The sequence below is a fragment of the Peromyscus californicus genome, unplaced genomic scaffold, assembly GCF_007827085.1.
Source record: "Peromyscus californicus insignis strain IS unplaced genomic scaffold, ASM782708v3 Scaffold_7__1_contigs__length_154581171, whole genome shotgun sequence".
Classification (NCBI taxonomy): Eukaryota; Metazoa; Chordata; class Mammalia; order Rodentia; family Cricetidae; genus Peromyscus; species Peromyscus californicus.
Genome location: NW_026294595.1, coordinates 220769 through 238445, shown reverse-complemented (window position 1 = coordinate 238445; position 17677 = coordinate 220769). Strand labels below are relative to the sequence as shown.

Sequence of the window (17677 nt, the reverse complement as noted above, 5' to 3'; positions counted from 1 at the left end):
ATTTCAGCACACTGCCTACTTTAATGATTTAAAAAAAAATCACTTAATTATTTACCTGCTTTTCAAACAGAATATAATGAGAAACAAAATAAGAATCTACAGCCAGGAGTGGTGGCATGCCCCTTTAATCCCAGCATTTAGGAGGCAGAGGCAGGTGGACCTCTGTGCATTTGAGGCCAGCCTGGTCTACATGACATAGTGAGCTCCAGGACAGCCAGGGCTACACAGACAGACTCTGACAAAAACAAAACAAAACAAAACAAAAATAACAATCAAAAAGCAAACAAACAACCCAGCAGCAACAACAAAGCCAAGAATCTAACAGCATCCCATTAATTTGGGTGGTAAAAAGGGATGGAAACCTAGGATGTTTAAAATAACATTTACACTGCAAACAAAATTTCAGTCTCTGGTTTAACAAAAGTACCTTACAAAGAAAGCTGCTAACTGCAAACTGCAATCTCGCTCTCCCCTTTTCCCCTTCCCTCTATCTACGGATTCAGGATTCAGGGCTCTCATTATGTCGCACAGGCTGGTCTTGAGCTCCTAAGCTTAAGTGATCCTCCTGCTTTAGCATCCTGAGTAACTGGCATTACAGGGATACACTATTGGACCTCATCCAGAAAATATAATTTTAAATTAACTACTAAATGTAAGACATAAAGAAAAATTAGAGGCTCAGCAATTAAGAGAACTGGTTGCTCTTCCAGAGGTCCTAAGTTCAATTCCCAGCAACCATATGGTGGCTCCCAACCATCCCTGATGAGATCTTTTGCCTGCTTCTGGTCTGCAGGCATACATGCAGACAGAACACTATATACATAATAAATAAATAAATCTTAAAAAAAAAGAAAAATTAGAATTAAACTTGAAAATTCTGATTAACAAAACTTTATTTTTATGAAATATTCTGCCAAATTCCAGTACATGAAAAATCCATTATTTTACTATTATATAAACCTCTTTAATTATGGTTTACATGTTAGCCTTTCCCCACTGGTCATAGAGTTAGCTAACCCTTGTCTAAGTTGAACAGTTACTATGTAATGTTCAGATAATCTCTGAGAAACAATCATTCAGTTAATACCTATATTAATTACAAAAAGCAAAAAATAAGAGGTCAATACTCTAATTTAGACCCAGAATAGCTGTTTAATAACAAGAGATACTTAAATATAAAGTGACTAACATTTAAATAAGAACTAAGGCACTTGTTATTGTCTTCTCCCTCCCTTGTATCTGCCCGTTAGTATTCCACCACACCCCATTCCCTCACATCACATGTGAATTATAGCCCTTTAAAACATCATTGCAATGTAAAGACTACAGAGATTTGCCCTGTTTTATTTTCACAGTAACATTTTACTACTTTGTAGGTCATGCAAGGAAGATGGTGGGTCATGCATTTTATAAAGGAATGCCAATTCCAACAGACAGATGAGGAGGAAAATGCTGAAAATGTTAAACTATTTTTCTCCAAAGATGTAATTCCTTCATTTACATCTAAGTTGCTCATCTAGTCTGAACAGTTTCTGAGCTCATATGTTCTGACAGTTTTAGGTTTTATTCTGAAACAGCATCCCAATATTGCATGGACTGAATCCATAGTCACAAAATAAAAAGGATTGAAAATAAAATCGTAACAAGGACTTGAACTTTCACAGTTACAAAAGTACACTGATTTCTACTAAGACTTTCGGCCATAATGTTGCCTCTGACCAGATCCCCAAATGTATTAAAAGCTTACAATGATCAATGACCTCAAATAAATAGGTTGGCAGATTCCATAGTCCTTTACAATGTCAAACATTAAACTGCATATGTATAAATCTACATATGATGGTTTTGATAAATTTGATAGCAAAGTATGAATTTGATCTATGTACTATTTCAAGATATTTGGACTTCAAGGAATAATAGTTGAATGTGGAGAGTTAAGCACACTCTTTTCAACACCGTCACTAAACAAGCAGAGCAAATTTTAAATTTGGAAGCTTCTCTAGAAAGCTTGAGGTGGTCTCTGGGCTGTGGGCCACTGTCTTGTAGAAAATAGAGAGAATTCAAGCCCTGCTCACGGTGGGAGCATTCCTTTATTGTACCTTCACCATCAGAACGACCTGTGGGGAAAACGCCAGTGGCTGACAGGTAAATCAGAAGCACACTATTGGCAGGCAGCTCCTGAAATGAAAGAAAATCACACACAAAACCACAGACAGAAAAAACAATATAGTTTTATTTAAAGTTCAGGGCAGTTTAAGGTTGTAGGGAAAATGATGTCGTTTAATACACTACTGTTATTTCCAAGAGAATTATCATATTCCCACTTGTTCCAACTTAAAATCATATGGTAAAGATTCACTATAATCTATACTGCATAACTGTTGCCCAAAGCCGTGAACACATTTTCTACTTGCAACTCCCCATCTGTTAGAGCATGTTCTCTGAAAACATGAAACAGAGAGAGAAAGATCTCCACTAGGGATAAAAAAAAAGGCAAACTCCCCTCCACACCTTCCTCTATATAAATTTTGGGAAGATACCACCTAATTTTCATCACTCCTTTTTTTTTAGGCTGTATGGAGTCCACACTGGCCTCAATCTTTCTGTGTACTGACATATCCAGGTTGTCCTTGAACTTGCTACTGTGTGGTCCAAGAGGGTTTCAACTCCTGTCCAAATGTAGGATTATAGGCATTTACCACACACTTATATCAGATATTAACAATGTCTTACTGAGCTGCCCGAGCACATGAATGCTATATATTCTGTTCTTATTTTCAGTTTGCACTGAGTGTTAAGCCTAAAGTTGTTTAGTAATAAAAATCTGAAAGGGAGAGAATGATAATTAACCAATAGTCTCTGATCGATGGTAAAAAAAAAAAAAAAAAATACTGACATCATTAGCAACTACCATTCCCCAAACAGCAAGGGGGTCAGAATCACTACTGGAACTTGTCCATGCTAACAAATCACTAAACACTTTAAGTCAGGCTTCTGAAGAGTGACCAAGTCCACCATGAGCACACTTTCCTCACTGCACAAGAAAGGACATACCTTAAAAGATGCTGCTAAGAAAGTATACAGCTGGCTGAAGGTTGGTTTGTAGAGCAGATACTTGTGGGGGTTTTCTCGTCTGGTGGGCTTGTCAGCTGATTCCTATGGTAACATACCCAAAATGATGCATAAGTAGTATGTGACAGCTGAGTTATCAGGGTCAACAGTTCCTATTCTTTTTTTTTTTAATCAAACGTCCTCATAGTATTGTGTCTGTAATTGTGCTTATCAACTTTTCTGTCTTAGCAAGCACTCTTTTTGTTTGTCACAGGAACTCACTAGGTAGGCCAGGCAGGCTTCTAACTTGCAACAATTCTACTGTTTGGCCACCTAGTGTGCCTTACAGGTATGAGGCACCCATGGCTGGCTTGAGAGAACTCTTTATTTACATGTGTAAGAGAAGAAGAAACAGTAAGAGTTACCACTCTGGCAAATGTGGGCAGAAGGTCACCTGTATTCCTGGTTTATTCATCTGGGATGCTAAATTCATTGGCTCCCTCTCCAAAGCTTGCAACATCCGGAACATGTCAACAGTTAATTCACTGAATTTAACCTGAAAGAAAAATATTATCTGATCATTAACGCAATAAGCAGACTTCTGATCTTTTTTTGTTTTTTAAATTTTTTCAAGACAGGGTTTCTCTGTGTAACCCTGGCCATCCTGGGACTAGCTCTGTAGACCAGGCTGGCCTTGAACTTACAGAGATCCACTTGCCTCTGTCTCCCCAGTCCTGGGATTAAAGGTACGGGCCACTACCTCCCAGCTGAACTTCTGGTCTTGAATCACATTACTCTTGATTTTCAAGTATTCTTAATAACAGCTGATTTTTAATATCTATCTATCAATTTTTAAAATAGAAGTTATATCTTTCTCCCCTTCCCTTTCCTTCCTCTAAACCCATATACCACCTGCCTTGTTCCTTCTTGAAATCATGACCTCTTTTTCTTTAGCTGCTATTGGTGTATGTGTTTATGTATGTGCATCTAAATAGATAAATACAACCTGCACAGTCCATTTAGTGCTACTTATATGTATATGATTTCACAGCTGACAACTTGATATTGGATAAACAATTAGGAAGTATACCCCTGAGGAGGACTATTCTTCTAGAGTCAGCTTTCCTTAGTTGCCTGTTGTTCTTTGTCTATGGTGGGTTGGGATTTTTTGTTCGTTTGAGATAGGTTCTTACCATGTTTCCATGGCTGACCTGGAATCTGTTATGTAGACCAAAATGGCCTTGAACTCAGAGAGCCTGCTTTTGCTTCCCAAGTGCTGGGATTAAAGGCGTATGCCACCATGCCCAGAGACAGCTCATATTTTATTCTTGAACATTGAATTACAAGACTTTCAAAAGGCAAATGTGGCAAAAGAAATGTGTAGTGACACTCCTATGCTCACTATCTGCTTTGTATAATTAACAGTGTTTAGTTGCTCATAATGCATCAATTTCCTCAAATGGATTTTAAAGAGCAACAAAAGTTACAAAAACAGTCCTACAAAACATGGTAATATTTGCTTAAGCTGAGCTATGTCTGGGTTCATACTTTATAATCTCTTCAATGTTTGGCACTACACAGCATTTAAGAGTGCATCCTTCTCATGAGGCTAGAGAGATGGCTTAGCAGCACTGGATGTTCTTCCAGAGGACCCGGGTTCAATTCCTAGCACCTACATGGCAGCTCACACCTGTCTGTAACTCCAGTTCCAAAGCTTCTGACACCCTTACACAGACATACATGCAGGCAAAACAATGAACATTAAAAAAAAAGTGCATCCTTCTCTATTTTCAATGACACTTATGCAGAAGATCTTGGAACATGTGATGACAGAGCCAAGAGGAGAGGTTTATAAAGTATCTGCTTCTATAAAATAAAACAGAAATGTTTTAGGTAAGGTATTTGTTTACAAAGATTATTAATTGAAGTTTCAAAACTACCTCAGACCAGGTATGGTGGCACATGCCTTTAAACCCAGACTTGGGAGGCAGAGGCAGGTAGATCTCTGTGAGTCTGAGGCCAGCCTGGTCTACAAATAGAGTTCTAGGACAGCCAGGGCTACACAGAGACCCTGTCTCTAAAATCAAAACAAAAATGTACCTCATTCATACATACATAGTACAGTGCTAGGGATCAGGCTTAGGGGCCTCATGCAGCTAGGCAAGTGCTCTACCATTAAGCCACACCCTAATCCCATTTAATATCTCTCTTAGCTGATCAGCAAAACTCTGTTCTCCTCATCCAAAATTTCACAGAATGAAAAGAAATTAAAAAAAATTATCAATCAAAATCATTAATACAGGTATTTCTGAAAACATTTAACATTTCAACACACCACTGAATTTCCAAAACTTATAAAACTGCACCACAGCCCCAAATTGTTCATAACCCACCACCTCTGCATGAGAACGAAACAAGTTCTAGATCAGAGCAAGGAGATAACAACCTGGCTTTCTGTCCTTTCATTGTCAAAGAGGAGGTAACTGAGCACTTGTCAGGACAAAACCAATGCTAGCAGCTTCACTCATTCTTTTTTCTATTTGTTTGGACAGGATGGCCTAAACATCTACTTCTGCCTTCCAAGGGCTGTGATTATAGGCATATGCCACAACACTTAGCTTTTTTTGTGTTCTAAGGAACAAACTCTAAACATTGCACAATTACAGTTTCTTATTTTCCTATTTCTGAAGTGGTCTGCTAGTTTGGTTATTCTTTTGTTTTTAAAGACAGGGTCTTGCTGGGCATGGTGGCACATGCCTTTAATCTCAGCACTTGAGAAGCAGAGGCAGGCTCAGTTCAAACATGCCCTTAATCTCAGCATTTGCAAGGCAAAGTTCAAGGCCAGCCTGGTCTACATAAAGAGTTCTAGGAGCCGGGCGGTGGTGGCGCACGCCTTTAATCCCAGCACTCGGGAGGCAGAGCCAGGCGGATCGCTGTGAGTTCGAGGCCAGCCTGGGCTACCAAGTGAGTTCCAGGAAAGGCGCAAAGCTACACAGAGAAACCCTGTCTCAAAAAACCAAAAAAAAAAAACCAAAAAAAAAAAAAAAAAAAAAAAAAAAGAGTTCTAGGACAGCTAGAGCTACATAGTGAGATTCGGTCTCAAAAATTAAAAAAAAAAAAGCCTTGCTATGGATCATTGCCCAGGCTGGCCTTCACTTACAGCAATACTCCTGTCTCTGCAATCCTAAGAGCTTCGATTATAGGTGTGTGCCATCACATCGAATGGAGCTACCACTATTAAAACCTACTGTCATGTCAGCAGAGCACATACATTCTACACTGCAAGCCTTACTGGCCTTTGTCTAACCCTGAATGCCAGGCAGCACTTTTCTCAGTACTGGCTCAACTCCCTTCAGTTCTTTAGCTCCTTACACTCTAGCCCTAACCTGTTTTTTTCTTTTGTATTTTTTTTTTTTTTTTTTTAAAGAAAGGGTCTCGGGGGCTGGAGAAATGGCTCAGAGGTTAAGAGCACCAACTGCTCTTCCAGAGGTCCTGAGATCAATTCCCAACAACCACATGGTGGCTCACAACCATCTGTAATGAGATCTGGTGCCCTCTTCTGACCTGCAGTCATACATGCTGTATACATAATAAATAAATAAATCTTTAAAAAAAAAAAAGAAAGAAAGAAAGGAAGAAAGAAAGAAAGAAAGAAAGGGTCTCTACAGTCAAAGGTGACTTCCTGTTCCACGTTACACAGTGCTGGGGTTACAGTTGATGCCACCAGACCCCATTTTTGTAGCTTTGGGGCTGGAAGTCAGGGCTTTATGAGCAGATAGGCACTCTACCAATTGAGCAACATCTCAGCCCTCACTAGCACTTTAATTATTATCTAATTCTTAACAGGTGGATTTTTTTCCTAGGCCAAACCATGGAAGCAGGGTCACCCAAGGAACAGCTTATAGCATATATACAGCTGTACAATAAGGCAAAATATAAAGGTCACTTTTCTTTCCTTCCATGTGCCATGACGTATCAATGCTATGAGCTGTACCTTCTAAGTATCTGTGGAAACCAGCCTCGCAGCTCTATTATTACCTCTGTTCCTGTAGCACAAGGAAATAGTACCACTCACTGAGATTTCTGTGAGTTTCCTAACTTCTTTGCCAACTCCATTGTGTCTTCATTCTACTCTGTACAATTACAACCAAGACGATCCTCTCCCGGGGAGGTGGGTGAACAGCAGCAAAGTATGTTGCTGTGTCTACATTTGTCTATATGTACATAAGCGAGTGTCATAATGAAACCTATTACTTTGTCTGACAATGAAAACCTAAAAAACAATAAATAATAAAACAGTTAATGAAAAACTACCTTCTCAAAATGCAGCCTTCACCAGCTCCTGTCCTTGCCCTGGGCCTTTGCTATTTCCTGTGACTTGGGAAAAGACAACCTTCCTGGCTTTTTCCTGTGCTTGTTCTCTCCATACCCACTCTCCCAAGTGCAGCCTTCTACCAGTGTCTCATCTTCGTAGGCCACCAGGCTCAGACAGTAACACAGCTGTTACTACTGCTTGGCATGCTTACTCTGGACAACTTCTTACTCTCTACTAAAGTATTTAACCAAAGTACTTTCTCAGAAAACACCCCATCATCTCTCCAACTAGTTCAAATCCCCTGATATCAGACATCAGAACAGCACACCTCTCCTTTCCCACATCTGTTGAAATTATATTATCTAAGTAGTTATTTTGTTAATAATTGTTTTTACAGGTAAACAGGAAGATTCACCAATGAAGGCACTTCGTGGTTTTTTTTTTTTTTTTTGGTTTTTTGAGACAGGGTTTCTCTGTGTAACTTTGCACCTTTCCTGGAACTCGCTTTGGAGATCAGGCTGGCCTCGAACTCACAGAGATCCACCTGCCTCTGCCTCCTGAGTGCTGGGATTAAAGGCATGTGCCACCACCGCCCGGCTTTGTCTTTTTTGATACATACAAATACACACACACACACACACACACACCCCTGGAGATGTGACTGATGCTTCATAAATACTGACTGGGCTGGAGATGTAGCTCAGTGGTAAATTAATAAACTAATAAGCATCTTCCTATGTCATTAAAAATTCTTTCTCAATAATGTCAAAGTCAATATTATATATCCGAACATGGTATAATGGATTTAACCATTCCTCATAGATATTAGGGATTTTACAAGGGAAAAATCCCATGATGCACAAAACTAACCTTTACAAAGTGAATTTTAAGGATAATTCCTTCACAGTTCTTTACCTGATTATTACAATTACCAATAATGAGTGCATCAGCTAGAGACAACTGTCCCACAATCATGCCTTGCTCCAGCAATGGAGCTCCTGTTTCAGCGAGGCGATTGGATGTGATAACAATGGTGTTATCATCATTTAACACCATCACAGGGTCCGCCTGAAGAAAAAAGAAGCACATTAAGGACAACACAGAATATCACTGTTATTTGTTCTTCTCAGAGTCACATATACACCATAAACACACAACACAGTCATTTCCCTACCTGTGATTGTGACAACCTTTCTCTCAAGAAATTACCTCGCCGGGCGGTGGTGGCGCACGCCTTTAATCCCAGCACTCGGGAGGCAGAGCCAGGCGGATCTCTGTGAGTTCGAGGCCAGCCTGGGCTACCAAGTGAGTTCCAGGAAAGGCGCAAAGCTACACAGAGAAACCCTGTCTCGAAAAACCAAAAAAAAAAAAAAAAGAAATTACCTCAATAGGCTGGGCATGGTAGAGCACGCCTTTAATCTCAGCACTTGGGAGGCAGAGGCAGGTGAATCTCTGAGTTTGAGGCAAGTGTGGTCTATAAAGCGAGTTCCAGGATACTCAGGGCTGTTATACAGAGAAAACCCTGTCTTAAAAACAAAACAAAACAACAACAAACAAAACAACAACAACAAAAAACCCGAAAAAGAAAAAGAAAAAAGAAAATAAAGAAATTACCTCAATAAATGCTGCCACCTCTTGAAGCACCAGGTTCCACTCTACTTGATCTTCAGTATTAAAGCGATGAGTATAATCTTCAATTTCATCAGACAATTCCTGGTATTAGAAATACCACAAAGAAAAGGGATTGTTAAAAATCTATATAAAAAGGCAAGTGAGATGGTTCAGCAGGTAAATGTCCCTGCCACCCAGCCTAACAACCTGAGTTCAATCCATGGAACCCAAGCAGTAAAATGAGAGAACCAATTTCTACATGTTGTCCTCTGACCTGATGCCTATGTACTATTATGCTTGTATATACACTCACACACAATAAATAAATGACAAAAAATTTTAATTTTGACAACTCCAACCTAGGTCTACCTGGGTGGGAAGAATTACACCCATGAGCCTACCACCTCTGGCGCTGGGCACCATTATGGTGAGTGGCAAAATGGGAGAGAGACTGTGGGGCAGTACAATTTATGTGCAGGGGACAGAGGCAGATCTGAGGAGGACAGGGTGGTGAGAAATGGGCTGAGGTAGATGCCCTGCTTGCTAACCAGGGTCATGGTGATGTCTCAGCCTGGGAGGCAGCCAAGGGCCATGACTTGGTCTGTGACCCTAATACAGCTGTGGGGGTCTGTGTTGAGTCGCGGCTCCTGATAGCACTGAGGGCCCTGTGGATGCCGGAGTCTGGGCCACTACTTGTGACTAAGCTGATGTCCAAGGGATGTGCCCCATCATGGGGGACTATGCTTATCCAGGATCAGTTTGCCGCCAAGCCTCAAGATTGAGGCAGGAAGACTGTCAATTTTACAGATAGCCTGGGTTACATAATGAGTTCCAGGGCAGCAAGGGCTGTCTCTGTCTCCCAAGTGTTGGGATTAAAAGCATGCAGTACCATACCTGGCTGGGTTATAGCTATTTTAAAATACATTTAGGCCGGGCGGTGGTGGCGCATGCCTTTAATCCTAGCACTTGGGAGGCAGAGGCAGGCGGATCTTTGTGAGTTCGAGGCCAGCCTGGTCTATAGAGTGAGTTCCAGGAAAGGCGCAAAGCTACACAGAGAAACACTGTCTCGAAAAACCAAAAAAAAAAAAAAAAAAAAACCAAAAAAATACATTTATAACCTCAGCACTAGAGAGACTGATTCACAGGACTTACAAATCCAAGACTAGCCTGAGTTATATACTAAGACACTGTTTCATTAAAAAAAAAAAAAGCCTATTTACCTTTACCAGATCTTTCACAACATCCATTTTGTTAAGAAGAAGACAAACTACTATAAATCTTGCATAGTATCGGAGTTTCTTAACAACCAACTCAGGCCTACAGTTAACAAAAGAGAAATCAATCATTATATTAAAATGGAAAACATGCTGTTTTGACTTCTGGGTGGCTTTTAAAACTTTATCATTTTCAGAACAGAGATAAAAATTTCCACATAAAACCACACAGCCTTAGCTTGGCAGGGTAATTTCATAACTCAGCAGTAGTGGCAGGAAGAGTTCAAGGTCAAGTATTGAGTGCAAGGCAACTTGGGGTACATGAGATCATGTCTCAAAATCAAAACCCAATAGCCTTTTAAATACATTTTAACACACTGATTGAGTCATCATTTTATATTCGTTCATTCTACAAGCATCTACAGAGAATTTAAGTGTATAAGAAACAATGCCATGATGGGGCTGGAGAGATGGCTCAGCACGAGAGAACTCGTTTCTCTTGCAGAGGATCTAGGTTCAATCCCCAGCACCCATATGGTTCACAATAATCTGTAACTTCAGTTCTAGGGGAGCCACCCTCTTCTGACCTCCTTGGGCATGAGGCATGAACGAAGTGCACATACACACATGCAGGCAAACACTCATACATATAAAATAAAAATTTAAAATCTAAAACAATAAGAAACAGCTGGGTGGTGGGGGACGCTTTTAATCCCAGCACTTGGGAGGCAGAAGCAGGCAGATTTCTGAGTTCGAGGCCAGTCTGGTCTATAGATTGAGTTCCAGGGCAGCCAGGGATACACAGAGAAGCCCTGTCTTGAAAAATCAAAAAAAAACAACAAAACAGAAAAAAAAACCCAAAAACAAAAAACCAAAAAAACCAGAAAAACCCAAAAAAGAAAGAAAAAGAAACAGTGCCATGATGCTAAAGGACAATGATTAAAAACAGAGACAAAAATCTCTACTTCATAGACTTACAGATGGAGTAGTAATTAAAATATAGATGAGTTAAGTGAATAAACAAAACAGTGGAATAAATATGATCACAAAAATAAATAAATAGCGGGGCGGTGGTGGTGCACGCCTTTAATCCCAGCACTTGGGAGGCAGAGGCAGGCGGATCTTTGTGAGTTCGAGGCCAGCCTGGTCTACAGAGTGAGATCTAGGAAAGGCACAAAACTACACAGAAAAACCCTGTCTCGAAAAACCAAAAATAAATAAAACAAACAAACAAATAAATAAATGAAAGATGAGTCCTACTCTGATTTTAATCTGACACGATCCCACTAGCTCCTATTATTGAATACTTGGTGGGTTTGGAAGGCTCTAGGAAGTAGGTTGTTGGGGGCTGTGAGTAGGTCTTGAGGGTCACTGGATAGGCCTCACTTCTGTCTCTGGCCTCTACTCCTTGCCTGTCAACTCAAAGTAACAAATTGCCTCCCAGTCCTGTTGTACCATCCATATTCAAGCAGTTTCCACCACCAGGTTTTCCCTGCCATGATTAACTATAACTGCACAGTAACAAGAAAAATAATGACATAAGCTCACAGGGTTGGATCTTGGTTGGAAAAGGTCTTCTTAAAGAAGGGAGTAAACGTTTAGGACTAAAGGAAGAAAATTCTGTTTTTGTTTTGAAACCCCATTTTTTTCTGACATTAATACAACCTTTTTATTAATACAAGCCTTTTCAGTACATTCTGTTTATATGAATGTCTATTTAGACTGTCTTCTTATTTAAGCACATCTTTTGTAAATAGCATATAGTGAAGTTTTCTTCACTTGTGATCTACTTTCCACTAAGATGATACTGTCTTCTTGTGTCTGATGTACATATGCCATATACAATGAACGTTGAATTTATTTTATGCTGGACATGGTAGTATATGCCTTTAATCCAGCACTCTGGAGGCAGAGGCAGGCAGACTTCTATGAGTCTGAGGCCAGCCTGGTCTACAGAGAGAGTTCTAGGGAAGCCAGCGCTGTGTAGTGAAACCATGTCTGGAAAAAATAAAACAAAACTTACTTTATGTTTATGAGTTTTTTTCTTATATGTATGTCTGTGTACCATGTATATGCCTAGTACATGAAAAAATAAGAAGAGGGCATTAGAACCCCTGAAACTGGAGTTAGGCATAGTTGTGAGCAAGCATGTGGGTGGGAAGAATTAAATCTTTAAATGCAATAAAACCCTGCAGCAGATCCCATTTCTTCTCTAGCTGCACCCTCATCTGACTGCTGCCAGTCAGCCTTGTCCCAGTGCCTACAACCTCATTAGAATACCATCTTCAGATAGTACCTCACACACACCTTGCCCTGCCTTTTCCCAAGCACTTGTCAAGGTCTCATGTGTATGGCAAGTATTCAACAGACTTCTGGGAATCCATGAATTCTATAAGACTCCATGAAGCAAATAGTGGTTGTCAATTCGGCAAGGTAGACCAAACAGTATTGTGCTTTTGTATTTTGGGACTTTTTTGAGACAGTTTCACTATGTAGACCTACTAACCTACAACACACAGAGCTCCACCTGCCTCTGCCTCCCAAGGGCTGGGACTAATGACATTTGTCACACTTCATAGCAGTGGGTTTAAAAAAGAAAATTCAAAGAAAACTAGCAGTCTTTTCTCTGGTCGAATGTAACAGTTGTCAATAGGCTTTTGAAGACATATGAGTAAAGACTACATGGGCTAGAAATAACAAAGACATTAGTTAAGCCTATCTTTAGAGTCCTTTCTTCCCTATGAAACCTGTACAACTTATATCTGTCATAAAGAAATAGACTCACTGACAAGATGGCTCAGTGGATAAAGGCAGTTACCCAGAGGCCTGTGCTGGGCCTGTGGTTGAAGTAGAGAATGATTCCTCCTACAAGTTGTCCTCTTACCTTCACATGTGCACATGGACACATATACACAGAGTAACAAAAGGAAAAGTAGTTTTTAGTCCATTTTCCACATGGACTAAAATGCTGAATGTCTTGTCACCTTTCTGAAAGCACAGCTGACACATACCTGTCCTCTTTATTAACTTGAGAGTAGTATGATCTCTGTCTGATCGCAGAGTAGAAAGAGAAAGCCTCATTCAGATAGCTGGTCTCAGATGTTCGTAAACTATAAGAAAAAAATTTAAATATGACCCAAACTGGATGTATTCCTCATGAGACACACTTGTTCCAGATTGTCCTACTCTGCACAGGAGGATGCGGATGTCCTAACTCTGAGTCAACAAAGTATTACTAATATTGTCTTTCAATTGTGTAGTTAACAATAGCAACAATAAAATATTTCCTGCTCCTAAGCTTTTTGGAAGCCAACCAAAGCACATGTCATTCTCATTCTACAAAAGGACAGCATTCTCTTTGAGTATATCTGCTCCCAGGTCTAGACCTTCTATAACTTCTCCCTAAACAGCCATTACTTGAATTTTGGCCCATTTCTTTAGCTTTTCCCTCCTTACTAACCCAGACTTCTCTTTGAGGGATGATAATGAGCTATGTAGTCTGTTTAGCATGTCTAATTTAATAAGAAACTTTCAAAAATAATTTACTTTAAAAAATTTACTTAATGCCTTGACAATTTTACATGTGTGTTGTATTTGTTTAATGATGCAAAGATGTGTTGCATTCTTTTATGTTGTATTTGTTTAACTCTGTGAAGCTGTGTTACTGTGCCTGTCTAAAATACCTGATTGGTTTAATAAAGAGTTGAACAGTCAATAGCAAGGCAGGAGGGAAGGATAGGTGGGGCTGGCAGGCAGAGAGAAAAAAATAGGAGGAGAAATTTGGGGAGAGGGAGATCAAAGAGTGAGAAATGAAGAGGTCAGCCACTCACCACACAGCCAGACATGGAATAAGAAGAAAAGAAAAGATATACAGAAATAAAGAAAGGTAAAAGCCCAGAGGCAAAAGGTAGATGGGATAATTTAAGTTAAGAAAAGCTGGCAAGAAATAAGCCAAGCTAAAGCCGGGCATTCATAAGTAATAATAAGCCTCTGTGTGTATTTATTTGGGAGATGGGTGGCAGGCCCCCAAAGAGTAAAGATTAAAATAAACAACAATTCTGGTTACTCTTTCCTCTCTCTCACCTTACTATTCTCATTAAGTCTTATTTCTTCCTGTCTTTTTCCCAGATTCATGACATGGTTTTGTTGTGTGACCCATTTAGTTTAACCAGGGCCATTTATGCAACCATTAGATAGGGACTGTCTCTTGGAGCCTGGTGAGGGTACCAGTAAGTACATAACTGTAGTAATGATCGACTATCAGTGGGAAATGGCTCAGTATTGAGTAGAGCTCCCTGACTTTTCCATCAAGGTCGGGCTCCTAACGGGCCCTTTAAGTGCAGATCCAGTGTAGACATCTGTAGGTGTTGAGGGTTCATGATTACAATGGCTGTGTCTTGTCCAGAAGATGGCATGTCCCAGCCCCTCTCCCTATCTACAGACTGGTACTATCTTTCTGTCCCCTCTTCCATAATTCCTGTTCCCTGAGTCTTGGAGGGATGGCATACGTGTCTTCTCCAAGGATGAACACTCCAACAGTCACTTATTCTCAGCACTATAACGAGATTTTAAGGGATTTTAAGATCTTGTTCTAGCAAAGAGGGATTTTAGTGGTGGGCACTCTGAGTGCCATGTCAACATTAGGAAAATGAGGGCTTTTCTTATCTTTTTGTTTTGTTTTATAGACAGGGTTTCTCTTATCTTTTTGTTTTGTTTTATAGACAGGGTTTCTCTGTGTAGTTCTGGCTATCTTGGAACTCACTCTGTAGACTAGGCTAGGCCTCCAGCTCACAGAGATCTCCTACCTGAGATTAAAGGTGTGTCCCTAGCTTTTTTTTTAAAAAAACTTTTAAGTTCTAAAAGACCCAAGTCTTTTGTTACTGATGTTACTTTGTGTTGAAAAACTTTTAAATTCTAAAAGACCCAAGTCTTTTGTTACTGATTTTACTTTGTGTTGAGATTTACATTTGTAAAAGGAGATCTCTTCTTTCCTTCCTCAAAGGTAGGACTACACAGATGTTACTATTCTAAGGATGCAAACAACTGTCAATTTACCTCATAGAACCTTTCAAACATAGCCAACTAGGATGAGTGTTTAAAGAATTCTGTGAACATTCAAACATACATGCTATATGTCTCTTCACACCATCAAGACTTAAAAAAGTTCTAAGAATAATACATCTATTTAGTATTCATCATTAAAAACCCAAGATCAAATTCTCCAAGTCTGACCAAATTAGTTACTGAAGAGAACACCTGACACAAACAACACTGCTTGAACTATACAAGGTCATTGCATGGTGCCTCTTGATTCATTTGGCCTCAACAAAATTCCGTACATAACTTACTGTCCTCTCTCCTACATATTGTGTTTTAGCCAAAGAAACACTTTCTTCTGTCCATGCATAATTCACTTACTAATAGTGGTAATACAGCTGCCCAATCTTGGAAGCAATTTCCCCTATTTGCCACCGCTTCAAGCCATACCGATTATCCAAGACTTGTCTGTATAGGAGACAAAAAATAGAAATAACAAAATAAAAATTTCAAAAAGAACCAGTTCTGTAAATTCAATGATAAAATATCATCCAATTTGCACAGCTTATGAATTATAAGATTTCAACATAATCATTCAGCTACATTAAAAAATGTTCATTGATTTGTGTTGTGTCTTTGTGTGCATATGTATATACAATCTGTGCATACATATTTGTGCATGAGCAAGTGATTGTGTGAGTGCAGGTGTGTATGCCACAGCTCAAGTGTGGCAGTCAGATGATAGCCTCTCACCTTCTTGGTCACCACTGTACACGAAGGCTAGCTGGGGATTCTTCTGTCTTTGCTTCCCATCTCACCACATGATTGCTGCGATTACAGTGTCACACTTGTAAGACAAACACTTTACCTACTAAGTCATCTCTCCAGCCTCAATTGTTTTTGGGGACACGATTTCATGTAGCCAAGACTGGCCTATCTGTGTAGCTGAGGATGACCATGAACTCTTGATCCTATTTCCACCTCCTAAGTACTAGAATTATAGGTGTGCACCATCACACCCAGCTAAAAAAATATTTATTAAATGTCTACTGAAGCCAGGTCACACCCAGCTAAAAAAAAAATTATTAAATGTCTACTGAAGCCAGGCGTGGTGGCACACACCTTTAATCCTAGCACTGGGAGGCAGAGGCAGGCAGACCTCTGTGAGTTTCAGCCAGCCAGGTCTACATAGAGTCCCAGGACAGCCAGGGCTACACAGAGAAACCCTATCTTGGGGAAAAAAAAGTCTACTGAAAATCTGTTGCAATGGTACACATTTGTAATCCCACTACTCAGTAGGCTAAAGCAAAAGTTAGTTGTGAAGTGGTTGAGGACTGATATGAGTTTCAGGCCAACCCTGAGTTCTCAGTGGGTTTCTAGGCCAACCTGGATAATGAAGTGAGACCCAATATCAAAAGAAAAAAGAAAGAAAGAAAGAAAGAAAGAAAGAAAGAAAGAAAGAAAGAAAGAAAGGAAGAAAGAAAGAAAGAAAGAAGACAAAACAAGGTAGTCTGAGTTATCTATACTTTCACCAGGCCTGGGGGAGCACATCTTTAAAAGTAGCACTTGGGAGACAGAGGCAGATGGATCTCAGTGAGACCAGCTTGAGACTAGGCTGGTCTACAGAGTTCCAGGCCAGCCAGGGCTACATAGTAAGATCCCATCTCAAAAAAAGAAAAGATGTAACACTTTCTTCCCAAACAGTATGGACAGCTAACCACCCACATTTCAGAATGTGTTTTAGAATGAAACCACAGATCATCTTCCCAGGTACAAGCAGGAGTAGACCCTTCCATACAACATGGTCATTAAAAATCAGAGAACACATTAAAAATCTTAAACAGAAAAAAAATTTTTTCATTTGGGACATAAAGATATATTACTCTACACTTGATCTTAAACAAAAGGTCAAGAAGCACTGAAATATGTTATTTTAAAAGCTCCAAGACTCAGCTGGCAAGATGAGTCAATCTGCTGAACCCACACAGTGGAAGGCAAGATCTGATTCTAGCAAATAATCCTCTGACCTACACACACACACACACACACACACACACACACACACACACACACACACATATTCTATGTAAACCAAAAATAAAGAACAAAACAAAACGCTAGATTTGTTCATGGTCAGAACTATAGCTAATATATAATTATACAATGCACCTTTACTCGCTTTAGCTATGAAACTCTTTACCGATGCTGTTGCTGGAATTTCCAGAGTTTTGTGTAAACATCAAAAGTTCTTCCAAAGTAGGACTGCCACTGCTTCTGTCCATACTGCGGCAAATCTCTGTAAAAATAAAGTGTGTGTTCACTTTAAATTTTTGGAAATTGTGTCTTGTGATGATATAAACTGTATCAATTAAAGTACTTACACTCAGGTTTTCTCTGTTAAGCCAAGTTCCAATTTTTTGAAGCAAAAATAATTCTAGGGACCAGAACA

General features: G+C 39.7%; 1 protein-coding gene across 4 annotated transcripts in view; it reads right to left on the bottom strand.

Annotated features, from left to right (window-relative positions):
- The window catches only part of Scai (suppressor of cancer cell invasion), a 138941-nt gene that overhangs the window by 29928 nt on the left and 91336 nt on the right, over positions 1–17677 (bottom strand). For all 4 annotated transcript variants that reach the window (XR_008215459.1, XR_008215460.1, XM_052726481.1 and 1 more), the window contains exons 4-12: positions 17429–17524; positions 15610–15696; positions 13203–13301; positions 10198–10294; positions 8981–9079; positions 8282–8434; positions 3506–3607; positions 3055–3156; positions 2100–2178 (exon numbers count right to left, since the gene is read on the bottom strand). Coding sequence is in view for 2 of the 4 variants with exons in the window: in XM_052726481.1 (XP_052582441.1) it covers positions 2100–2178; positions 3055–3156; positions 3506–3607; positions 8282–8434; positions 8981–9079; positions 10198–10294; positions 13203–13301; positions 15610–15696; positions 17429–17524 (914 nt within the window). In the remaining 2 variants the exon portion in view is untranslated. The remainder of the gene's footprint in view (positions 1–2099; positions 2179–3054; positions 3157–3505; positions 3608–8281; positions 8435–8980; positions 9080–10197; positions 10295–13202; positions 13302–15609; positions 15697–17428; positions 17525–17677) is intronic.